The sequence below is a fragment of the Fistularia commersonii genome, chromosome 1, assembly GCF_037954325.1.
Source record: "Fistularia commersonii isolate RoL2024-O1a breed Wild chromosome 1, RoL_Fcom_v1.0, whole genome shotgun sequence".
In the NCBI taxonomy this organism is placed as follows: Eukaryota; Metazoa; Chordata; class Actinopteri; order Syngnathiformes; family Fistulariidae; genus Fistularia; species Fistularia commersonii.
Genome location: NC_141284.1, coordinates 19,800,655 through 19,826,117, shown reverse-complemented (window position 1 = coordinate 19,826,117; position 25,463 = coordinate 19,800,655). Strand labels below are relative to the sequence as shown.

The following is a 25,463-nucleotide window of genomic DNA, read 5'->3' as shown; positions in this document are numbered from 1 at the left end:
TGTAACACTTATAGTTCGTATTACAACCGTTCTCGTGTATGTGTTTTGTGACGTTGTCCGTTAACTATTTAATTGTATTGGTTATTCGTGTGTTTTTTGACAGCCGCCGGTGGTCGTGGCTATCCCGGAACGTTTGTGAGGTCTTATGTTTCCCGTCGGCTGTGTTTTGGCGCACGACCGGAAGTGTGCCGTTCGGAGAGGCCGCCTCTCTCATTCATTCAGCTGACGCTGCGACATATAGTATGTTTTCATATTTGTGTGTTTAAATGTTTGCAAAATACTACGTGCAATGGCTTCAAAACGCAAAGTAGAGATGATTGTTCCAGCAGAAGAAAGCGACCAGCTCTTAATTCGTCCTCTGTGAGTTTTTTTTTTCCAACATAAGCTTCTAATTTTGAAGAGATTTTTTGTAAATGTTGCAATTTTTTCTTTCTTGACGTTCTCCTTCTCAGGGGCGCTGGTCAAGAGGTTGGGAGGTCATGTATCATCCTGGAGTTCAAAGGGAGGAAGATTATGGTGAATAAATAATTGCTTCTTGGATCTGTGAGACACACAGGGCATTTGGGTGAAATCAGACATTTGCTCCAGCAAACCTTACCGATAAGATAAACAGTACAAATTGATCGACCGAAGATCAAATTGCAGTGATATCATGGAATATTTTCCAAGAATATAATCTACATATTTGTAACTTGTGTTTGGCAGCTTGACTGTGGCATCCACCCTGGCCTGGAGGGCATGGACGCCCTCCCGTATATCGACCTGATTGACCCTGCAGAGATTGACCTGCTGCTCATCAGCCAGTAAGTCTTGTATTCTTCAGTTTATGTCTTTCTCTCTGCATCACTGACAGCTCATGTAATCCAGAATACTTTGAATAGCAGAATAACTTTGAATATTAAATTACTCTGTCCTTTGGGATACAATCCGTAGCCTCAGAATTTTTTTCGACATCCGAACCAATACGTCAGTAGCTTATAAGCCATTATCATACATTTATGGGAATGAAGAAAAGAAAAGCTTAATTCTGGATGTTTTGTATCTTTAAATCACATCCACTTGCGTTGTGCTTCCTTATGTTTAATTAAATGCTCTCTCTTGTATCCTACAACATGGTGTATGCTGCGAGAATAGCTGAAATTGCAGTACGTGTCCATTTTCCAGTTTTCATCTTGATCACTGTGGAGCCCTTCCCTGGTTTCTCCAGAAAACCAGTTTCAAAGGCAGGACTTTCATGACCCACGCCACCAAGGCCATTTACCGCTGGCTTCTGTCAGACTACGTCAAAGTCAGGTCTGGAGGAAGCAGCTAGCTCTCTTGGAAAGACTATGCTTTGTTTGATTTTAAGAGGACATGCTTGTAATCAGCTACTTTTTGGGGTTTGTTGCAGCAACATCTCTGCAGATGACATGCTGTACACCGAGACTGATCTGGAGGAGAGCATGGACAAGATTGAGACGATCAACTTCCACGAGGTCAAGGAGGTGGCTGGGATCAAATTTTGGTGCTACCACGCCGGTCATGTACTGGGAGCTGCAATGTTCATGATTGAAATAGCTGGAGTCAAGGTAGCAATTTGTCTTGTGCCAGGACATCTGGAATCCTGCACATTTGCTAAAATGTGCTCTCTTTGCCGGCACACCGAAGCTGCTGTACACGGGAGACTTCTCCCGACAGGAGGACAGGCATCTCATGGCAGCTGAGATCCCCAGTGTCAAACCAGACATCTTAATCATAGTAAGTCAATAATTGCGCAATATTTTACTTGAAAAAGTAGCCTTTTACAGAGCTCTTAACTTCTCTTGACGATCAAACAGGAGTCAACCTACGGCACCCACATCCATGAAAAGAGGGAGGAGCGGGAGGCTCGCTTCTGTAATACCGTCCATGACATTGTGAACAGGGAAGGCCGCTGTTTAATCCCTGTGTTCGCCTTGGGACGGGCTCAAGAACTGCTGCTCATCCTCGGTGAGAGAGTGTCTCATTCCAGTGATGGGAAAAGATACTAAGTGTATCGTAAAAGAAAAACGAAGACGTTCCCTCTTGCATCTTTATTCCATAACCAATTAGACACAACCAACTGTAGTTCGGCGTTCCATTTCCCCCCGTAGACGAGTACTGGCAGAACCACCCCGAGCTCCATGACATCCCCATCTATTACGCTTCATCCTTGGCCAAGAAGTGCATGGCTGTGTACCAGACCTATGTCAACGCAATGAACGACAAGATACGCAAGGCCATCAATATCAACAACCCGTTTGTCTTCAAGCACATCAGCAACCTGAAGGTAAGGAGTGTCGCAGAACTGCCCTGCACAGGTTCGTCTTCTGGCCGAGTCGCTGATCAATCATTTGTCTGGGGCATATTTCATGGTGAGAAACAAAATCTTTCAACAAAAGTATTCAAACAGCTTGAATCAGAGAACCGAAACATTTCCGCTCACAGATTGTGACACCAAAGTCGGACATGTAGTCAACAGGGCAATGACGATTTATTCATACGTTGTTGGATCCAGGCTCCGGGTAGGTTGACTGGACCACTTCTCGCTTCACTGGCGCTCGCATGGTCTGTGCTCTTGGAGACAGAACAGTTTATCTCGCTTCTAAGCCTGCAGACAGGAAAGCGTTAACCAACGGGGTCCCAGTGGGCCAAAGAAATGCACATGTAGGAAAAACAGGGGAAAAACAATGAGATTACAGGATAGGACGGAAAAAGTCAAGTTAGACTTGATAAACTTGCTGTGACATCCGGAATCCCCAGAGCATGGATCACTTTGACGACATCGGCCCGAGCGTGGTGATGGCATCTCCGGGTATGATGCAGAGCGGCCTCTCCCGCGAGCTATTCGAAAGTTGGTGCACCGACAAGAGAAACGGAGTCATCATTGCCGGATACTGTGTGGAGGGCACGCTGGCCAAGGTCAGAAATTACATTTGTCACTTATATTTGATAATAATTTAGCCAACATAGGGAAATTGGATTTTTTTACTATCAGCACCCAAAAGTTAGTGTTTATGTTGTACCGAAGTGTTGGTTTTAGCATTGTCTGGGAGAGAGGCTGTATTTAAATTCAGTAGCACATTAAAAGAAATTTACTGAGGTCATTATGTTCACTTCTCAGCACATCATGTCTGAGCCGGAGGAGATCACCACTATGTCGGGACAGAAGCTGCAGCTGAAGATGTCCGTGGATTACATCTCCTTCTCCGCCCACACAGATTATCAACAAACAAGCGAATTCATCCGGGCACTGAAACCACCACATGTGGTATGAGGCTAAAATTCAATTCATTGTTCTCTGTATGGACCCGTTGGAGCGTTTGCGTGTAAAAGAGAAGCTCTGAACTTCACAATCCTCTGATCTGCTTGACACTTTCAGATTTTGGTTCACGGGGAACAAAATGAGATGGCTCGTCTGAAGGCTGCGCTCATCAGGGAGTACGAGGATAACGACCAGGTTCACATCGAAGTGCACAATCCTCGCAACACAGAAGCCGTCACTCTGAACTTCAGAGGAGAGAAACTGGCCAAGGTCAGTGGAGACCGATAAATCTGCTATGGGAGTTAGTAGGAAATGAATGAACGTTGCCCCTGTGTTCAGGTGATGGGGTCTCTGGCTGATAAAAAGTGTGCTCAGGGCCAGAGGGTGTCGGGGATACTGGTGAAGAAGAACTTCAACTATCATATCCTCAACCCCTCGGACCTCTCCAGTGAGTCTCCCTGAATCCCTTTGAAAATCCCTCCATCTGTGACTGAGGAAAGAATTGTAGGTCATTCCTTTCATCGCCCAGCCATAGCATCTCAGGCATGTGCCTGTTGACTGCGAACCTCTTCAGATATGTAATGTTTCCAGGCATCGTCTTCTGACGTCAGTCTTTTGCGCTGACCCGATGTGCATGATGTTTAGACCCGATGTGCATGTTTGTCAGCGTACACAGAGCTGGCCATGAGCACAGTGAAGCAAACTCAGGCCATCCCCTTCACTGGACCCTACTCGTTGCTGGTCTGCCATCTGAGGAACCTCACGGGTAAACCTCATATTCCTGTGACGACACAACCCGTGTGTGTGTGAACACCCGAGTGTTCAGACGGCTGTGCTTTTTTTATGTCCCTCAGGTGACGTGGAGGAGCTGGATGGAACTGAGAAGAACACTCTGAGGATCTTCCAGAGCATCACTCTGATCTATGAAGTGGGCATGGTGCTGCTGGAGGTAGGACCACTAAGACCTCTCCTTCCGGTTGCCGTAATGCGAGTCCTCCGTGGACAAGGTGCAGCAGCGCGCTCAGCTCGACCGTCGATTCAAGGCTTGCGGCTAAAAATGTTTAAACGTGTTAAAAGAATAAACGAGTTTTAGTTTATTGCTCCTCGTGTAAGAGGATGAAAACTATTCCTTCTGGTACAAACTAAACCTCGCTGTCAAATCCAATCCTGTGCTTGTTTGCTTTCTTTTCTTTGGCCACGCTGTCTATGTTATGGATGAGCTGAAGTTGAAAGAAAGATGTTTAGAAAGCGGTGTTCAGTCCTGACATTCACAAATGAAGGGGAATCCAGATGCACTATCACTGTACTTATTACTATTATTATTTGCCCTCTTGCGAGGCTGCGGGTAACTCCAGCACTCTTGTCTTTCAGTGGATCGCCAACCCTCTCAATGACATGTATGCAGACGCCGTCACCACGGTGGTTTTGGAAGTCCAGTCCAATCCCAAGGCTCAGAAAGGTAGATGTCTACCCATGTCCTCCTCTATCTTCACTGAACTCAGGATCCGGGTCAGTAATTAGCTAAAAATGAATTCCATGATATTCTGTCCTGAATGTTATTTTCATATTGCAAATAGTGATGCGAGCCAGCCGTCTCCGTCAGGATACAGCATACACCAAACCGTCAGACTCCATTTACCGCCCATCGTCATCCTCATCCATTCCCACACTGTCCTTTTCTGTTCATTCATACTGGATTTGGTTCAATGTGTGTTTTATGAAGTCATGGAGACCCAGGGTGCGATAATGGACATGGATGTCTTTCAAAGCCGACTGGAGGTCATGTTACAGTGAGTGTTCCACAAACAGACCGCCACAGCGCTGCCTTCAAATGCTGCAATTTCAAAAAGGACATTAATTTAATTAAGGAAATTCCACCTCTTGTTGTTTGCAGGGACATGTTTGGGCAAGAGTTTGTTGATTCCAGCCATGGTAAAACCATGTCAGTGACAGTGGACGGGAAAACCGTTCACATCTGCTTGGAAACCAGGGTGAGAAACATTCTGGCCTGGGATTTTCATTTGTCTCCGGTCCCCGTCACGGCCCCTCCTAACCTTCTCCTCTGCCCTCATCAGTTGGTATGCTACGACGACGACACCACAGAAGATGACTCCCTGAGAGAGATGGTGGAACTGGCAGTGCAGCGTCTTTACGATGCCCTAAATCCCGTCATCTGAGCGCGTGGACCGGACCGCCTCCTCGGCCTGTCGCCGAGCAACAAGGTGCCCTACACTTGAAAATTAGCAGAGAAATACTTTAATGAAAAGATTTAAAAGAATAATGAAGTTGGATATTTGTCCTCGCAAGTGTGATCGTGTTCTGAGCAAGTCTGGACACAAGGTGAACTGTTGACGGGACATGCTTCCTCAGTTTAAGATGCTCCTCACGGGTTCTTCTGTCTTCAAGGGAGACTGTCATGAAGCTTTTGTCAAAATTTTGAAATAGTTAAATGAGTACATGAATAAAGTAAGATTCGTATCAGAGAGCAGAAAAAAAACAAATCCAGAAGCATTTTGCTATAGACGATAATGCCTCGAAACTTGTTATTAGAAGGAGCCGTGATGCAGCAGCAGATATTATCATGTAAATACACTGGACTCACATGATCGGTGTGTGGTTGTGAACTAACAGACATTCTTCTCTTCTGTGATCACCAACTCAGAGCGGCTAATTGTCTTTGGCCATAGAGCTTTAAGAAGGTATGTGGTTTGTCACAATGTATTTTAACAAAGGAGCACTTTTGACTGTTTTCCGTGTCTGTGAGTTAAGTCTCCTTATTTCCCTAGAGGCTATTTCCTGCTGTTTCTTTGTACGTGCACTAAATGTCTGCTCTGTGTCAAGGGTTTTCACGTTCATGTTTGTCTAAACCATGTAATTTCAGTCCACCAGTGGAGTGTTTTTAATGTTTGTAGTGAAGCACCATACACACATACACACACCCGCTCTAAGGTAATTTGCTACATATTCAACTCCTGGTCGATGTTTCTGTTTACCTTTACAATAAATACAATTCAAGGCACATTCCCGTCACAGTGTTTCAAGTCGAGTCGGAGCACTTTTGTTGACGTCGCTGACCCTTCATAACTAGCAAAAGATAAAGCCAGAACTTTTGACGAAATGAAATAAAGAAGTGTTTCAGCTAGCTTTATAAAAGCTGGGTAACCGAACTAGAACAAGGTTGTAACTCAACCACTGAATAGCATTTCCCCGTGCAGGGCTGAGCAGCACCTACAATAATTTATCTGCTTATTCAACAGACATTTCAATTTTATAATCACTTTACTTCTTGGCACATTCCAGGTAGTCTTGGTTATATTTGCGGCGACACACTCGCCATGTGTCACTGAACCTTACAGCTGATAAACATCCGCGAGGACCACAAAGCCATCCCATTCCCTAACTGAGGGGGAAACATGATTTCAAATCTGCAATGAAGATATAATCAAGGACAGAAATATCAAAAAAACAAAAAAAAATGTGGCTTTCTCAGCCAAAGATTCCAGTTTGGATGCCCGCAAGAACTCAGTGTAGTGCAGTTTTCACAGCTGAATTTCTCAAAAGTCACGTCACGGTTGGACATCCAGGACCCTCAGAGGCTGAACCAGAAGACAACAATATCAGTTTCCATGCGAGTTTCCAGCTGTGACGGGACAGCGAAGCTGCAGGTCCGTCCCCTCAGCCCCGCTTCAGGCTGATGATGAGGACCACCGCCATCAGGAACATAGCAGAGACGCCCACCTCGAACATCCTACCCAGCTTCCTCTGGCCCACCGTCTCCTGCTTCCTCCTCTGCAGCTCCTCCCTGCGGGCCCGGACATCTCTGTCCCGCTGCAGCTGCTCGCTGTAGTGGTGCTTGTAGAATCTGTCGAAGTCGGACACCCCGCGGGTGTCGGTGCCCGCCGCGCCCCGGGCCCCGTCGCCGGCGGCCGGACCCCCGACCGGCGCCCTGGCCGCGCCCCCGGAGGCCGCGGTGAGGTCGGCCTGGCTGAGGAGCCCGCGGTCGTACTTCTTCCTCAGCACCTTGTTGCCCAGCACCGAGTAAGCCTCGCTGATCTCCGAGAAGCGGACGGTGGCCGCGTCGCTGCCGGCGTTCCGGTCTGGGTGGAAGAGGAAGGACTGCCGGTAGTAGGCGGTTTTGATCTGGGCGTGGGTGGCGTTGGCCGCCACCCCCAGGATCTCGTAGTAGGCGCTTTTGCTTCTATACAGCGGCTCTTCGCGCGTCCCGTCGACCCGGTAACCCCGGGGGAAGTGTCCCGGGAACGACTGCCGAAGCGCCCCGCACAGCTGGCCGTTCGCGTCCCGGGGCCCGGAAGAGCCGAAAGTCACCCCGGCGAGCCGGACCCCCGCGTCCCCTCCGCGGAGGACTCTTACGCAACAGTCCCAGGAAACGTCCCGCCGCCCGGCCGGCCGACCCCGGCAGCCCGCCCGCCAGGAAGCGGCCTGTGGGGACTCGGCGTGGATCTGGCGTCCACCTTGATGTCTGTGACCCGGTAACAGATAACGGTTGCATATTCTGAGGCCAAAGTCGTGGAACACTCTCCCTGCACACAGCCGGAGTTCTGCCATGTTTGGGGGCGGGCAGTGTGACCGGATGTGGGCTGAGTAGTCGAGCCTCTTTTGGCTACAGCGCCCCCCTGCGGCGGGGAGGACGGTGTCCAAATTTAAATGGCTTGCAGAAAAAAACACAGTCGCTCACCGTAAACGACTGTCACAGTAATCATTTTTCAGATCTTTACGTTAATATCTGTTTCGGGACATTTATCCCGACACAAATGTATTCTACCTTGCAAAATGTCCACATTGATGTCTAAGTACAACAGCATTTGAAACAAGCATGGACATGATAAAGAAATATGTTTTAGTTTTTGGACATATAGTCAAACATTTTCATGCAAGAACGAGGAAATGATGCATCTTTAAAAATTAAAGGAAGTCTCTTGGAGGGGAAAATATAACTGAATGTTCAGACAATGGGATGAACTGGTGTCCGGTTTTCACTGTAATTTCCACTCATATCAGCAATATCAAAGATTTTTCGGGGGTGCGCTTCTTTAAACCCTCTCTGCCTGGCTTTTCATGGCTGGTCATCTGCTGCAAGCCCCGCCCCCTAGCGTCACGAAATTTGACTTATTGAAGCAGCAAAGCAGTCAGAAAATTGACATTCTTAGTATTGTGGCGGATCACGAATATTGGGGGTTATGCAGATGCTTGTTTTCTGTGTTATATTGGGGTTGCTGGGAATTATGTCGGTGTGGGGTTTGGGGTGCAATGAACCCTGTTTTTTTTTGTACCTGGAATTTAGCGGGAACAGTTCGTGTATTACAGGCTTGTGTGCCCATTAAACAGACATTTCTCATTTTTGTCGATTAAAGTTAGCACTATTTCGAACTATTTTTAAACGTATTGAATTGAACTGAGAAAGATTGTGTTAATTGTTAGTGTATTGCATCTATAAAAGTGAACTTTTTTTCCAAAACAAAATGTATTTTATTTTGTCGTTACAAACATGGGTTTAATCGATTCAGGGAGATGTAAAATGAATAAATGACTTCATAACGCCCCCCGTCCCGATCCAACTTCCAACTCTGCCATGCCTTCATGTTGAGGCTTTTATTTTTAAGCATGTTTACAAACTTCTACCGGAAGTTCCGTCTACGCTCCACACTTCGTATCCGGATGCCGCACAATCATGTCCAAGTTGAACACCATCACCTGGCCAAAGGTGATTTTATTCGGCGACTCCATCACACAGGTCAGTCCCTGGGTGAGAATAGTGCTCGCCGTGTGATCCTCATTGGCTAGCCGCTAGCTACCTGGCTAGCGGCTAGCCAGGCTAACTACCTGGCTAGCCGCTAGCTCAGAGACGACCGAGTGACCCGGCACTGTTGCTTTCAGTTCGCCTTCCAGGCCCACGGCTGGGGAACCGAGATCGCCGGCAGACTCGCCAGGTAAGTGTTTCCCTCTCGATTACGAGCTCTGGGACCGAATCACTGTTCGTTTTTGTTTCTTTTTACTGATTTACCAACAGATCGCAGAGACTTGACTCGTATTTCAGCATGAGATCGCCTCAAAAGTCAACATGGAAGTTGTCATGAAGCCGCCTGGAAAGGCAGCTGATTGGCTGAGACCCTGAAGGAGCAGCCAAGAGGAGAATGAACAATATACTATACTAATTATATAATCTTTGATAAAAGTGCAACCCATTTTTCATGTATAAAAAGACATCTCATATCTTGTGTTTTTTCAATGTTTGGCTGGGAGCTGTTTTAAGAGTCCAACCACCAACTCTAATTTCACTGCATCTCCTCCAGGAAGTGTGATGTTTTGAACAGAGGGCTTTCTGGCTACAACTCCAGATGGGCCAGAATTCTCCTGCCTCGTCTTCTGAACAGTCAAAACTCGACGGGCGACAACGTCGCTGCTGTCACCGTTTTCTTCGGGGCTAACGACTGCGCCCTGAAAGGTACGAGACCTGAGACTCCACGTCAGCCGTCCTTCTCCCTGCACGTCCCTCGGTGAAAAAGATGAGCAGCTTCCTCAGATTTCACAGAAATTTGAATTCGATTTCACAAATATTTAAACATCATCACTTAAAAAGGGTGTGTCGTTTGGGAAGTTTTTCCAACTGAATTCAAGTTTCTCCCCTGTGTGTCTCATTGCTTCCTGTGGTGGAGATGAGAACCCCCAGCAGCATGTTCCTCTGCAGGAGTACACAGAGAACTTGAAAGACATCTCTCGGCATCTGGCCTCAGTAGGAATCCCCGCAGACAGGGTCATCTTCATCACCCCTCCTCCTATTGACGAGGTAGCCTGGAAGAAAGAGTGTGCGCTGAAGGGTAGGCCAGCTCCCTCCAGCACCATGTTGGACATTATTCCTCCCGCAGACAGACGGGATCATGAGCGCCTCTCTATGCCTCTTGCAGGATATCCTCTCAATCGCCATAACTCGGTAGCAGGACAGTACGCGCAGGGGTGCGTCCAAACCGCATCTCAGTGTGGATCAGACGTCCTGGATCTGTGGTCTCTCATGCAGAAGGACGGGCAGGTAGGCAGGACTTTAGCCGCTCTGCAGAAGTGTGTTATTTTAATGAAGAAGTGATTGGAAAGAAATGCGAGGCGGCGTCTTTCGACTTTCGACTCACCTGTGGAAAAAAACATGTATGCGTCCGGCTGAGAACCTTAACATGGCTTAAGCCGCCTTGACCATCCTCTGTTCCACAGGACTACACAGTTTACCTGTCTGACGGGCTTCACCTCTCAGAGAAGGGTAACCAGTTTCTGACTCAGCATCTGTGGGAGCTGCTGGAGAGCCGGTTGACTCACCTGCCCTTCATCCTGCCCTACTGGGGAGACGTGGATGCTGGGAGTCCTGAGAGCAGCCTGCTCTGCGACCAGTGAGGAAACTCACTCTCTTGAAAGGCCCCAGGCTGCAGTGTCCGTCTCATGACTGGGTTTTTTTCCAGATCATGAAAAAGGAGCACATCTGATCCCTCTGTGAGGAGGGACGGGTTTTTCATTTCCGTCCACCATCCCTGACATTTTTCCTCTGTGAGAAACACGCAGACTCTTGTTGGGAAGGGAATCACTTAACAACGTCAATTCATTTCTCACACCATAATGGAGTTGATCAATCAAGCCTTGTATGTGGATGTTGTTGAGAATTGTTTGTGTGTTTGTCGTTTGCTCCCAGAAAACTTAGTACAGACCATAAAGACACATAGAGGCAGTTACAAAACAGCCCCGATCAGTCGATTACCCCTTTCCTTTCTCCCTTTGTCTTGCATGTGCAGTTGTGAGTAAAATAATAGCAGTGTTTTTTTAAACAAGCCAACAACAAAAACAAGCTGAGTAAAGCTCAAAATCCTTGCAATAGTTTTTATTCCCATGCCTTGAGAACACTGCACAAAGTCAAAACATGACGATAGATGTATTCATTTTTGATAACTTTACAGTAAAGGAATAATAGCTGTTGAAAAAAAAAGGCATTTTTCTTTACAAACCCAAATATTTACTGAATAATCTTTAGGATTTCACATTCCTGTGGATCACAAATATTTAGCTGTATGACCAAGGTTGCGAGAAGTGCTTCACATCTGTGTTACTTTGTTCAGTGGAAGATAAACACATTTCATAACGGCACCTGCAGCACCACAGGTGAGACAGCCCACGTACAGTAAGTTGGAGCAGAAAAGGCCAGCTCGGTGCTCAAGCACACCGACCTTCTAATCTCTGGTCAGTTAAAAATGATTTTTTTATGGACGAGACCAGAAAAAGAGAGGTATTTCGATTAACCGCAAGAATAAAACATAAAGTGTAACGATAAGCGACTACAGTGAGAGCAACACTGCAGCAACGCACCGTATTAAAAATCAGTCACAAGCAGATCAGTAACATACGAGCCTGCCATTTTTCAACAAATCTGGTCTTGCACTTCACAAAGTACATTTATTAAAACAATCCTCCAGTGCCGAAAACTACTTTAAGTGCAGAGATAAGACGAGTATTAAGGAAAACAGCGATAAAGTAACAGTTTTGGATGCCGGTGTATCCACTGATTTACACGTGTTCTTCTAAAACCTGCAACACCAGAGGTCCTCTAACACAGGATGACTGAAACCCATGGCCCTCCGTACATCTGTATGCATCAACTGTGGCTGCTAGCTTTCCAAACAACCTCCATTTTTATTTGACAAATATCCAGCTATCAAGCTGAAAAAGGCACAGTTTTTTTTCTTGATAATTACATTTTTAATAATGGATTTGACCGCAGTCACATAAAATCTTCTATCAAGCTAAAGAAGCTCCACCGCCTCACATGAAACATCTGCGACTGACAAGGCCGGGTGTGTCTTTGCAAGTTCCCTAAACACAACTGGCTGAATGAAACTGTAGTTGCCTCAACAAAATCAAGTAGCAGTTGCTGGAATTCAGCACTCCGTCTCTTTTGAGTCAAAGCATTCCTGCCTGTGGAGACGCCGTCGTTCCCTGGCAGCCGTGTTCTGTTCTGTCAGATCCTCGTAGGAGGATTTCATACCCGACGAGCAGGCTCCTTCTGTTGTGAAATCGTCCGCCAGGCCCTCCTCTCCCAGGTGAGAGTCGCTGCTGGTGTCCTCCTTTATGGTGGCCATCCGCACCCCCCCCGTGCAGTCTAGGCTGGGGCCGTAGCTCAGCTCGGGGGCCGGGCTGCTGCTGCTGTGGCCCCCGAGTGAGGTGGCGGCCTGGTTGACCTGAGGCTGCGGGGGCAGGGAGGAGGGCGCGATCAGGACGGAGGAGGAGGGAGGCTGAGGGGACTTGACGATGCGTAAAACTGCTGACTGCAGGTTGATCAGCCTTTCTTGATTCTGGTAAGGGAGGAAAAAAAATGTGAGGCATAAAAATGGCCGACGTCTGTCTCTAAGGTGGGCCCCGGGGTTGTCAGAGTCTTACATGGGCCCCTCTTGACAGTAAGACTGAAATAATGCAACAGCCTGTATCCTATTCAAAAGTGGGGATGGGTGAACAATTAGACCTTCCATATGTTGGCTCTTTGGTGACACAAGCTGTGGTGAAGCTAATATGAATGGCACTCTGCATGCTGACCTACAGGCACACCGAAATGAAATGGAGATTAATAATGTTATATATATATATATATATATATCTGGTGCGGTTCTGCTGCTGCCAGTCAAAATGTCGACAGTGAGGAAGGTCTACAGAGAGCTGTAGCCTCAGTCTCCGTGTTTTCCTAATCAAATAAAAGCCACTGGACACTGTGTACACAGCCAATGAAAAACCAAACGAGTAGAAACACTCGGAGATCACCCTCTGTCTTCCCGGGGCTTTAAACAGCAGCAGATGCAAACTTAAAACGTTTTCACAGTGTCTGAATGTCACAAAAGACAATTAGGTACAATCTGGTCACTCCTTTCTGTTTGAATACTCCTGAGAATGCAGTCTTGCTTTCTTGAGGTAATGTCTGATCGGATACGTGAGCCTCTGTTACAGCCTCTTTCACCTCATCCCTAGGATGACGTGTGCGAGAGTCGGAAACGTGGGTCAACGATCAGCGATTACATCAAGGAGTAAATGACTGCGGGAGTATCCCAAAGGCGGGCCACGGACCATGCAGCGTCATGGACTACATGGCAATGCAAAGCGACACCAAGCCATGGCACAGGCACTCACCTACGGCAGGAGCTGCGCTACAAACTTCCGTCTGCTGCAGTTCCAACGAGAATGGAAAGGGCCAAGGCAAAGAGTGATGGACAAGTCAATCAGAGCTCGACTCCACTGGGACACTGAGGCCTCCACTCATTTTATCTGCTGACGCCGCTTCAAATTCAAAACCTGAACACGTCAGACCCCCCTCAAGCCAGAAGGGTTGGACTTTTATTCTCACAAATCTTACTCTCATAGCCCAATCTTTCAATGGTTGTCCTTTCGCTTGATGCTGGATATGAAACCAACACTGGTATATCCAGATATTTCCCAAGCCAATGGTAATTCATGGCAAATATGTCAGTAATGTGTGCATCACTAGTTTTAATGATCAACGTCTTTTCCTCACATGATCCTCCTCTTTTCCTTTTAGCTTAAACTAGCAGGTCCGGTATAATTTTCTCAGAGAATCAACCGGTAAAGGAGCATGGGGCCTTTTCCGTGCTTGATACTTCTGTTTTAGCCCTGAGATTCATGAAACAGATCCGAGTTCGGAGCAAACCTCTTCCCCCCCTCATTGATGGCTTTTCCAACTATTGCGTTCTAGTATGTATGTGTGAATATAAGATCAATGATAAACACAAAGGCTGTCACGGTGTTGCCTTGAGCTGTAATATGCCTCCCCTCCTCGGCCCACTCCTTTTGCTTCACCTGACATTTTCTACGGCTGCAGTCTTCTCCCAGCTCTTCCACTGAGCTCGTGTTCAGTATTATGACACTGGAATCAGCAGGCCACTACTGTTCAGCCATTTAATTTCATGCAGGGACTTAGAGCTAAGACGCAAAACCCTGTCACGCTCCACCCTCAGGGGGTGGTTGAAGATGCACCATGGGACCGTATTAGTTGTGTTAGCATGGATGAAAAGCTCTTGCATCAGAAGTGTTACTGACTGATTGCGAACGTACATTCAGAGGGTAGTAGAGGGACTTTGTGGTTTCCTCGTACCGCTGGTCGAGACGCTTGTCCTGTGAAAGGAGAGATAAAACAACGTCAGTAATTGGATGAGGACAAAGTTCTGAAAACATTTGTTTGAAATGAATCACTTCCTGTAATCTGCCTTCGGTGTCACAGTGATATCCATTCAAAAGGAGGCGCGGTTGCAAACACGGAGGTGGTGAACTCATCGAAGAAGTAACGAAAAGAAGATAAATATTTCGTACCACGCAGTGTACCAGGATACTGAGAGGAATCCAGAAGATGAGTGAAAACACCACGACGGAGCCGACAATATTATCAGCCAGGAACTTCCCTGATGCAAGAGCGGGGACGGAAGGAAGCAAATCATCAACACACTCATTTTCAGAACAATATCTACGCATCATTTCAGTGGGTTGATCTTTCAGTATTTTGTACTAGACTTACCAAATGTGTTAATATCCAGCTTGTCGATGAAATCCCACAACCGCTCGATCACATCCTGTACCTGCTTCATGCACTTCCCCTGATGTCACAACAGAACACTGGCCAATGAACTCACATAGTTCACTAAATGTAGTGCTTTTATTTTGGACTGAGCGCAGGGAATCCTTTCAGATGAAAAAAGGAGGACCGGGACAGTGGAGCGGGTCGGATCACTCACATGCTCGTCGCAGAAGCCCACGGTGCAGGGCTTTCCTTTGCGCAGGAAAAGGAAACTGTTGTTGGATTGGATGAAGGGAGAGCAGGTTCCATCTTTCCCTCGGCAGCACACCTTGCAGGAATTCTCTGTGTCTGCAAACGGAGAACATGAACTACACATAGCATTTAAATATACCGTTTATCAAAAACTAATCAATACATTCTAATCTAATATATTCCTCGAGCCAGATAAGTTACGACACTATGGCTCCCACCCCTATTATTTATTACCCTAATTTCTATAGTAAATACTAGGAGAGGAGATATAATTGTATTTTGTAGTTAAGTTTTGTGAAGATAGTAGAAGCTACGTGGCTGTAAAGAGCTGTTTGATTTGATAGAAGCTCAATAAGTTGGTTCTGTGAGAGCTTGAGTGAGCATTCCTACAAGACACCCACCTATCTGATGCAGAGCAAGAGAAATTAAAATCATGGGCAGATAATGTGTACTACTCCTCTTGTTGCTCAGGGACAAAAAAAGGTGTCTCCATGCATATACACAGGAAAATCAATTTAACAAAAACCTTGTTGCAAAAAGATACAGAGGGTAGATATATCTTAGTTAATGGATTCATCTATTTCTGTGCTGCACAAATGAAGCTGATGATTGCATGAATTCAGAACTATACATCCACACGATAGCTTAACATTGAGAAAAGCAGGTGCAAAGAGTCCCTTGAAATCTTGCCCTTTCTAAATGTCCTTTTTCCCTCACCCCCGATATTTCTGTTATTATTTATGTATATATTTATATATATCATGACATGATCATGTCATCTCATTATATGTGGTATATGTACCTGTCACATTGATGTAGAGAAAAACTAAACAAAAATTGAGTTAAAAAAAAAAAAAAAGACAACGTTACCATTGCAAGCACAGGACTGAAGGCTCTGCACTGCCTCACAGAAGGGGTTGCATTGGCCATTGAGACACCGGCCGTTGTCCACACAAATAGTGTTGTCGGCCGCGTTTTCAGGAGGAGGACATTGGCTGCTGTTGCCTGTATGATCAAGCAAAGGGTGAAACAGATGTGAGGTTCTGACTAGGTTACATCATTTGCTAAGCTACTCAAGCAGGAAGTCAGGCTTGACTACCAGCATCGCAATAGTTACATGTCGACATACATTTTATGCATACAACTATTGTTTGATTAATTATCTTAGCTGTAGAATATTTCCATGACCTAAATATTACTCTTCATGATTATTCCAGGGCTGAGGAATCGCAGTTTCTTTACCAACAGGAGGCACTCGCCTGTGCAAAAGGATTTGCCTTTACACGTTGCGCTGATGGGCTCCTGGCACCGAGTTCCTGCCACTTCAAACTTACACCTCCTGCAGCAGGGGCTGTTTCTGTCACTGTGGATAAACGGACAGAAGTAACTAGGAGGACTCCCAATGAAAAATATTGATGCCTTCAATATCTGATGCTCACGTATGTCTAGGTGCGAAAACTGCACGTCTGCATCTTCATACGGACCCCGTACCTGCACTGTGCGTCAGATTTGAACATGCAGACCGATGTGCAGCAAGGGTCATCATTTAGGTGGAGCAGCCCTGGGTCACAATCCTCTCCCTCCTCCACTCTGGAGTTCCCACACACCTTGCTGTTTCTCTCCTTGAAGCATACAGGAGCCTTGAAACGGAGCGTCTTTCCTATCGAGATCTTGCTGCAGTTGGAGAAGCGCTTAAAGGTGGGAGGAAAAAAAGCTGTTAGTTTGAAGCCGTCATGGGATCTCTTAGAAAAAATGCTGACACTGATGAGGAACAAACCCTGTCATGAAGCTAAAATAGAAGAACAACACGTCTGTGTGGGGCTTTTGCTACAATTTCTTAACATGTCTTTACCCCAATAGTTGCAATAAAAATAATGATGATGCATTATCTATGCATCCATTTATTTGGCAGGTATGATGTAAGCATAATTTAGCTAACATTATTCCCGTCTGGAAGAATTGAGCAGGATATCAATTGCTAATTGCTTGCTAAACAAGTAATTACCTTGTTGTTGACGTGGTCTCCGCTAACTGCAATTGGGTACATGACAAACTTTCCTCCATGGTCATCACTGGGAGCGCAGTAGGGAATGTTGTCAGGATCATGTTCTGCTCCGAAGTTATGGCCAAGCTCATGAGTGGTCACCAGATCTGCTTCCTGATTGAAAGCAAGCATCAGTGATACGTGATAAATGCAGATTTTCAAATGTGGACATACAATGTGTGTATAATGAAATTGTCTATGTACAACGTACATAACCTCCCAAAATAATCTCATCAATGCTTTAAAACTGTGAGAAAGTGATTCTCATAGATGAGGTGTCAAAATCCATCAAAAGGCTAGCAGTATTAGCAATAACTCTGTAACAAAGCACAATTTCCTGATATAATCGCAGCCTAACGCAGTATGCTGTCACGCTGCATTCAGTCCTGGCTGGACCCCTGGCCTCAGAGCAACCGCTTACAATAGGGATATTCACAGTAAACAACATTTACACGGACCTTCGTCAGGATTGTTTTGCCATAATTCTTGGTGCTGGTCAGGCCTGTGTTGAGGTAACTAGGCTTCTTGGCAGACAGAGATGGATAGTAGGCTGGACAAAATACAAAAATGTCAGTATCTGCACGGTTAAAAAATACACAAGCATTGGCAAAGGAGCATGAGGACCCAGACTGAGAAAAGACGTAAATGTGGAGGCTGACGGGAAGTGAAACTGAGCATCAGCTACAGTCTGAATCCTCTCGAGCTGTTCACCAGAAACAAACTGCATTCTGATGGTAACTTAGGACCCTGGATTGAATCCAAGCACTCTTCCAGTGAGGCATATGCCTCATGCATCAGCTTGTATGTTATGTATAAATGTGTTCATATCTGATCGTACAAAAACAACACCGTTGCACCGGTGTGGCCTTACGTTTGGGGCAGAGGCCTCCCAAGGCCTGAGGTTTGGAGGGGGCAACATAAGCCAGCCCAAGCGTGCCTTCATCAAAATCCTGGTAGGTGAATAGGTGGGCCAGACACACCGTGGATGCGTTGTCAGCTACATCCGAACTGAATTGCTGAGAGATACAGGAGACTACATCAGCTGCGTCACGTCAACAAATGCAAAAGTGCTACCAAGACTCTGGCCTCTTAATTTTCTGGGCTAGGGTTTGAGGAGTTTGGGAATCCCTGGTCTAACAAGTATTATCTTTCTTTTCTGAATCTTTTTGTCTCTTCCCCACCTCCAAAAGTCTTTTCACATCCCAGACCTCCTTTCCTTTCACAGGGCTGTTCTCCATGTTGTAGTGGACCCAGCCAGCGTTCGCACGGCCAGGGGGAGGGGTCGACGGATCTTTATTTATGATGATCTGAGAACGACAGACAAAAGCACTTTTTAAACATATTTAATACGAATTGGATTTGCACTGGGTCATGATTAATATCACATGGAGTTCTCATAACATTTCTAAAGGGTCTGAGTTAGACAGTCCAGGCTTGAACATATTCTAATGCAAAACATTTCTCAAACATCCAAAGAGTTAAAGGGATGAACCTCCAAAATTAAAACGGTTGATTGGAAGCAACAGCTATAATACAGTCAATATTATTAGAGAGAGGGAAATTTGATGATTCTCCTGTCACATCTTTCATATCTATGGAGAAAGAGATAGGAAAATAACTAAGACAGACTAAATGAATGCATATCTCTGCAGTGAGAACACTTGGGAGTCATAGTATGACAAACAGTGCGTCCATTCATTCCCAAATCCTGTGGAACAAATTAAATTATGTACCCCACAAGACACACACAAAAGATTTTCTCTCAACCCCACTGAGGGGACACTGTTATTGTAAGACTCACTTCCGGGAGTTACATGACATAATACTTGGTTTTGATGGGGTGATGTCTGTTACCGGCGTGCCATTGACTAGTTCCGAAGACAAATTCTAATCGGGTTTCATCCCAAGAAACGACTTACAAACCTGATTAATCTGCACACCGTAACCTTTGAACTCATCGTCCCATGTTGTGTTGCGGTATATGTCATCGACTCGATCAATCAGCTCGATCTGAAATGAGGAAATATAAGACAAACATAAATATGTCGAGAGATATATTGTCATTCCCCAAACGTACATTAAATATACAGTTTGAGATACGAATGTGTCAATGTGCTGGATAGTGTCCTGATTAAGATGATGGTGAGGTAGTTCAATCTCTTCCATCTCAACTTTTTCAATTTCACCATTTCATTAACCTATAAGTGAGTGTGAGACCATGATGCAGCCCTTCTCTCTCAGCACCGCTAAATTAGACATGATGACTCAGACCGACCAGGTAGTTCAGAGTGATGCTCTCTTGTCCACGGCCCATGTGCTTGAAGAAGCGGTAATCTGCGACCAGCAACAAGGGGCATGTATTCTTCTTGTGGTCATGGAGCTGCCTCTTCTCTCTGTGCAGGTAATCTGCAAAGTCAGAAGCAGCACATGCAAGATTACAAACATGCACACAAGGAGAGATAGAGAACAATGACAGTAATTAGCGACCCCAAATCGACTGGCTCTGAAAACAGGATCTTAAGAAATTCAGTGGTGAGGGTATAACAAGTCCACAATCAGCAGAAGGGGGAGGATGAGTGAGAAAGTAGCTGAGTAAGGTGAATATATTCTCTTTATGGACTGCATCTTTGGTAGCTTCTGACAGAAAACACTGTCTGATATGAGGTTTGCAGAGTTTAGATTTTGAATTAATACCAAACTGCTACTCGGTATAGAATCATCTAAGATATTTTACCTTCAAATACATACATTCAGATTATTCTTCCGTGCTCAATGACCACGGATGTTTCTAAATCCATTCAGAAGTGTGGGTGTACTTCTTTTGCTTCCAACTAAGACGGCAACCAGTTACAAGCCTTCTCATTGGGTAGCAGTGCCTCCATGAATTTTAATGCCTCCTACGGAAAAACCTTCACCTCAACTCGCGTTCCCGACAAGCACTTTCTGCCAAGAGCCTGCAAAAAGGTGCTTTTGATATCACCACGGACATATTATAACTCCCAAATGCTTTGGATATCCATGGCAGTGCAAAATAAAAGGCAATTGGTTTTTGCATAATACCCTGGTGTCAGGAGTGTATGTGCATACATAGGCTACATTTTGTAGACAAAAGGGTTTTATTCAAGTGGCTGTTACAGAATCTTACGCCCACTTCCTTTGTCATTACCTCATCCTCCTCCTCGTTCCCTCTTTCTGACTCAAACATTTGTTCAATGTTCCTTTGTTGGCTATCTTCCTAACAACCATCGGCAGCACAGAGTCTAAGAAGCAATAATCTTCAGCATCAAAGGGCAACCTTCCTGCCTCTGGAGAAACATCCCCTACAGAGGCACAAATATGAGCACATACTCATATGCTCGCATCTCCAGAACTAAGTCATTCACAAGAGCACTTTCAGAACACTGATCACCACAACAAGTATATTTGACGCGAGTGTCTTACAGAGTGTGCATATTATGAAGGAACAGAAAGGGGCTGGCAGGCTCTGATTCTGACAATGGTTCAATCCTTAGTTCAAGGATTGCCACAGAGGACAATCTATTCAATATCATTTCTCTGAGGCTGTATGTCCATGTTTCACGTCAAACTTTGGTGTACAACCACAGGCTAATTTGCCATGAGAAAAACATCTAATTTTCCATAAACATATTTGTTATTTTGATCTTCCTGAAAAAACAATGTCTATCGCATATCGGTGTTGATGTTGAATACACAGACACCTCTTCCACGAGTACAAGGCATGCTGTCTTCTCTAAGAGCCTATACAAACCTTGTCCATTCGGATATCTAGCAGAGGCACCCTTACAGATGAGCTTGGAGTTTGAGAGAGATTTTTTTTTTCATCAATAATAAGACTCTTCTTTATTGCAAATTCTCTGAACGTTATTTCATTTGGAAAAACCCTTTCAGAAAAAAAGAACTCTTTGTCACAGACAGACAATTAACAATTTGTAAGCACCAAAATGATTTCAAATTTAAATTTGAACATTAACAGGCTCTCTGCTTCACAGAACACCCGTGCACTGAAGGCACCAATTGTTTCTGCAGGGTCTTGCACCCAGTTAAGGAGGACCAAGACAACCTCGGCAAGTTCATCATCAAATAATCTGGAACATAACATAACAATGAAATTTGATTTGCCTGGGAGAAAAATCTCATTGGTGTAAAATGAGAGAAAATACCAACAATCACAGAGAACGACTTTATCTAACAGTGACTATCTGAACTCACCTGGGTCCGGCTCTTCCTGCCCATCCCAATTCCTCCTGGTAGTTTCAGACAGCAGGTCCTTGGTCTCTGCATGGATGTATCCACATACTTTTGGAGAGGCTATACGACTCAGATTCTTGATGTCCTCAGAACGATAAACCAGCAATCTTCCATCTATGGGGGTATTTGTAAACCTCCACAAAGGCTGGGTGCCCAGACCAGAGGAAAAAATTAAAAAATAATAAAAAATAAACAACAGAGGGTCACAATGAGGCAAAGGAATCTTGCCAGGAAAAAGACAGGAATGTCAATGATATATTAGCATACTGATATAGAACTGGGGAAAGATAGCAAAATCTTAGTCCAATTTTCTCAGATGAATATAATAGTTAGGACAGCTTAACAAATAAAAAGGTTTTGCAAAGTAGTAGATCTGATATTTAAGCTAATTTTAAGAGAAATAATCTTGAATGGTGATACAAGACAGCATCCCAAATGTCAGTGCTTACCTCTATATTGTATTCTGCAACATTGGTTAGAATGTGGGCAGAAAACTCATCTCCATCTATGTGAGCTTGAACATGTGAATTCTCTTCTCCTGAAATGAGAAAATGAGAAACAAGAAGTTTTTCTTTAATCAGGTGATTAATAAAAAAAATGCATTTGACAAATGTATTTGTATTCATAGGATTGTTATGACTGGATGTATTTGATGTGGGAGGGTTAACAAAATCAGAATATAATTCACACGGTGAACAGGGTCTTAATAATGGCCAATACTTTGCATTGGAAATAATGATAATAATAATAATAATAATAATAGAGAATTGTGGAAAAATAAAAAACAAGCAAACAAACAACCAAAGTCAATAACCTTGGGACCATTTACTCACCAACAACATGTCCTTTGAAATAGTTCTCAAGCTGAACATTATAGTTCTCCTCCCTCCCATTTTTATCAACAAACACAGCTTGGAAGTTCTCTGTGAAAAGGTCCGTGTTGGTGGACAAGTAAAGCTGGAAATCTCTAGAGTTAGTAGGATAGAAGTAAGATGCGTGTTAATAATTCTATTCATTAATGCTTTGGCTCCTGTGAGGCATAGCACGTTTTTTGGGTGTTATTCTATGGTTATATTACAGTAAGTAGCAAATTCACGTTGACAATGATCTCAAATGGTTTCAATTTTTGCGTTGGGGGATGTCAGTCACAAAGCCAGGCTGTAAACAACACTGTTGCACCGCTGTGAAGCTAAAAGAGACACCTCAGAAATGTGATACACAAATCATGAATTTTTTTAAGAAATACCAGACAAAAACACAATTTATTTCGATTTTCAACTGAGAGTATAAACACAATAAAACTCTGAATGGCACCAAGAGCAGAAGCATCGCATGGTACAGTGGTCTATTTGCAAGGCATGGATAAAATATTCAAAACAAACACACACACACAGAGCACTGTAGCAGGCCTGTGTCAAACATGACTGCTGTACCTGTCAAATGCCGTGAAGCTGACCAGACGCTCCAGGTGGGAGCGGCTGTGGACGTCCCGTCTGCTCACAGAGTGCTGATGGAGGCCTGACAGTGGCAGCACGTCGAAATCCGACAGGACAGAGTTCAGAGAATCTGGAACAGAACGAGTCCGTGAAACAGATCCGTGTCGCATCACCGAGATTTGCTAGCCAGTGATACCCGCGGACCGGATGTGGTCAAAAATACAATTAATCGCTGGAAGATGTGACCATTACCAGTTTTGTTCGATCTATTTTACACCCTTTCGCTAAAACGGGGCTGACAATAGTGCGAGTAAAACCAGATCGCGAAGCTGTAAGCGTTAAAATGCCTCAGCTTTCATGTCAACTCCACCGCGAGCTAAAGTTAGCATGGCAAATTATTTGACGTTACCGAACTCCGGGTTCTGTTCGTTGTTAATTTCTCTTGCGCTCCTCGACCTGAGAGCTCCGTCGAGACGACTAGTCGCCAAAAAGGCGAATAATAAGATGTTCCACATTTCCAGGGCAACCCGGTCGGCTAGTTTAGCACCGTTACTGACATAATCATAAGTTGGTGCCTTCTCGACCAGCCGGGCCACCCGGAAGTGCATCAATGGAAACATCCGGTTGCAACCCCCTTCCGCCCCCTCCCCCTCCTCCCTCCATGAAGTCAGTGTCAGACACTGCAATGTAATAATTACTCTGCAGCGATGGGAGAACTGAGCAAATACTACGATAGGTCAATCTACTTTATTGGTAAAGCACTTAGTAAGAAAAAAATAGTACCCCGAGTATTTAAGATAAGGTTGTTATTGTTGCTGATGTTTGATTTTAGGGAGCAATTATTGTTTCATAATAATGCTGTGATCTCTCCAATTTTTGATTATCATTTTCTCCCCATTCACTGGGCACAATGCAAAATGGCCAAGGGTATTACAAATTCAGCTGTTATGCCTAAAACAAGGGGTTTGCAAGTCAGATTGGTGACAAATCTCATAACAATTTTAATATAGATTTGGCTCTCAAAGGTCTGACTGGTTTTGGAATGCCTGAATATAAATTTTTTTGGGTCAGGAAGTAAATAAGTATATACAAATTATACTCAAATTGAACCGTTAGAAATATGGAATGTGGTCTTCAAATTAGTGAGATGAACATGAGAAGGGGGCCTCTCTTTTTGCTCAAAGAGCCACAGGATGTATCCATGTGTTGAATCCATAAAGAAGCTCCACAGAAGGAAAGTCAATGAAGTGTTTGGTAAACATCACAGGAGGAGGTTGTCAGGGAGAAATGCAGCCTCAAGGAGGCACAAGCCACTGTCTCTCTGAGCTGGTCCCAAGCCCGAATAAATGCAGAGGGTTGCGTCAGGAAGGACATCCGGCGTAAGACTTGTGCCAAAACCAAATGTGCAAATCTTACCTACAAATCTCATTCCGGATAGGTAGAAGCTGCCAATGCCAATAACCTCCAGGGCACCGGTGGAAATTTGGCTACTATAGGTGGAAGAAGGAGAGGAGGAAGGTGTGTTTGACAGGAAGAGAGGAGGAAAGGCAAGCGGCTGGAACAGAGAGGGCGGACTCTGACTATTGGGAATATGACAGGAAAAGTTAGAGAGTTGGTTGACATGATGCAGAGAAGGAAGGTGAATTTACTGTGTCCAGGAGACACACAGGAAAGGTGATAAGGTTAAGAAGCTTAGGAACAGGTTTAAAGTTGTACTACCATGGTATTGACAGGAAGTGAAATTGAGTAGGGGTTATCTTGGAGGATGAGTTTGTCAGGAATGTTCTGGAGGTGAAAAGAATGGGCAGATTTGGCATACAGGATAGGAACGCAGAGGGACAGATGGTGGTGGACTTTGCAAAAAGGATGGAAATGGCTATAGTGTATGTTTTTTTCCAGAAAAGACAGGAACATAGGGTAACTTATAAGAGCAGCGGTAAGAGCACACAGGTAGGCTACATCTTGTGCAGCCGATTTAATCTATGTAATCATTGACTGCAAAGATTGAAGATTGAAGGTTCAAAGTGTTTATTGTCACATACACAGTGTAGAAAAGCGTTTCCCTGTACAGTGAAAATGCTACTTAGCTGCCCGCAGTGCATTTAGATATTTATTGATAAGAAATAAAGATAGTAAACATTATTATATATATGAACAGTGTTGGCAGTGTGATAAGACATTTGAGCGCAGCTTTGAGTGCAACTCACAAAGTGCCGGTCCAAGTATGAGTGCAGTCTGAATGGCCAGTAATTACATGTCCAGATGAGTGCAGCACTGACTGTGCTGCATATAAAGTGCAGAAAAAGAAGAATAAGTGTCAGCTGTTTGGAGTCTGATGGCCGTCGGGTAGAACGAGTTCTTCAGTCGTGTTGTTCTACATTTCACCCTCCTGTAACTCCGGCTGGAGGGTAGGAGTGTGAACAGTCCATACTGAGGGTGGGCGTGGTCCTCGCCGATGGAGGCAGCTCTCCTGTGGATCTTAGGCAACATGCCAAACCTGAGAACATGTCCCCAAGGAGTGCTGATGATGATACTGGCTAAGGTCCTATTACCTATCCTGACAGACTGGGGGCTTCCAGTCAGGAAGTCAAGAGGCCAGTCACAGAGGGTGGGGTGCAGGCCAAGGGTTGACATTTTGTG

The 25,463-nt window shown here is 44.9% G+C and overlaps 4 protein-coding genes across 9 annotated transcripts; 2 read left to right on the top strand and 2 right to left on the bottom strand.

The window, feature by feature from the left end:
* The first annotated feature begins 13 nt into the window (after positions 1-13).
* LOC147237751 (cleavage and polyadenylation specificity factor subunit 3) lies at positions 14-5,814 on the top strand. Of its 4 annotated transcripts, XR_015106678.1 has the most exons (19): positions 19-360; positions 453-516; positions 706-803; positions 1,147-1,293; positions 1,391-1,568; positions 1,648-1,737; positions 1,818-1,968; positions 2,112-2,287; positions 2,761-2,919; positions 3,122-3,268; positions 3,380-3,532; positions 3,602-3,710; positions 3,930-4,028; positions 4,117-4,211; positions 4,634-4,721; positions 4,840-4,885; positions 4,986-5,052; positions 5,157-5,253; positions 5,338-5,814. XR_015106678.1 is itself a non-coding variant. In XM_086153485.1 (18 exons), the coding sequence occupies exons 1-18, from the start codon at positions 290-292 to the stop codon at positions 5,437-5,439; spliced, it is 2,091 nt and encodes a 696-aa protein (XP_086009611.1). In that variant the 5' UTR covers positions 139-289; the 3' UTR covers positions 5,440-5,814. The 4 variants fall into 4 exon arrangements, 3 of the variants coding, with proteins under 3 accessions (XP_086009629.1, XP_086009611.1, XP_086009619.1); XM_086153485.1 differs by lacking the exon at positions 4,840-4,885 and having other exon boundaries at positions 139-360; XM_086153493.1 differs by lacking the exon at positions 4,840-4,885 and having other exon boundaries at positions 151-360; positions 1,165-1,293.
* A 466-nt stretch (positions 5,815-6,280) lies between these two features.
* Positions 6,281-8,573, bottom strand: LOC147237750 (uncharacterized). The gene has a single exon (XM_086153518.1). The coding sequence runs from the start codon at positions 7,826-7,828 to the stop codon at positions 6,938-6,940; it is 891 nt and encodes a 296-aa protein (XP_086009644.1). The 5' UTR covers positions 7,829-8,573; the 3' UTR covers positions 6,281-6,937.
* Positions 8,574-8,913: 340 nt separating this feature from the next.
* iah1 (isoamyl acetate hydrolyzing esterase 1 (putative)) lies at positions 8,914-11,125 on the top strand. 2 transcript variants are annotated; one of them, XM_086153462.1, is made up of 7 exons: positions 8,914-9,014; positions 9,158-9,210; positions 9,574-9,725; positions 9,937-10,098; positions 10,186-10,307; positions 10,484-10,656; positions 10,726-11,125. In XM_086153462.1, exons 1-7 carry the CDS (start codon positions 8,952-8,954, stop codon positions 10,730-10,732), a joined length of 732 nt encoding a protein of 243 aa, XP_086009588.1. In that variant the 5' UTR covers positions 8,914-8,951; the 3' UTR covers positions 10,733-11,125. The 2 variants fall into 2 exon arrangements, with proteins under 2 accessions (XP_086009588.1, XP_086009597.1); XM_086153471.1 differs by having other exon boundaries at positions 10,484-11,125.
* adam17a (ADAM metallopeptidase domain 17a) lies at positions 11,123-23,414 on the bottom strand. Of its 2 annotated transcripts, XM_086153441.1 has the most exons (20): positions 23,233-23,414; positions 22,821-22,953; positions 22,221-22,354; positions 21,837-21,925; positions 21,349-21,532; positions 19,394-19,524; positions 19,042-19,128; positions 18,300-18,425; positions 17,990-18,134; positions 17,577-17,668; positions 17,080-17,232; positions 16,566-16,765; positions 16,334-16,437; positions 15,945-16,079; positions 15,040-15,170; positions 14,823-14,901; positions 14,621-14,709; positions 14,366-14,425; positions 13,427-13,460; positions 11,123-12,603 (listed from the first exon to the last, which is right to left on the bottom strand). In XM_086153441.1, exons 1-20 carry the CDS (start codon positions 23,336-23,338, stop codon positions 12,212-12,214), a joined length of 2,604 nt encoding a protein of 867 aa, XP_086009567.1. In that variant the 5' UTR covers positions 23,339-23,414; the 3' UTR covers positions 11,123-12,211. The 2 variants fall into 2 exon arrangements, with proteins under 2 accessions (XP_086009567.1, XP_086009576.1); XM_086153450.1 differs by lacking the exon at positions 13,427-13,460.
* Positions 23,415-25,463: the final 2,049 nt, after the last annotated feature.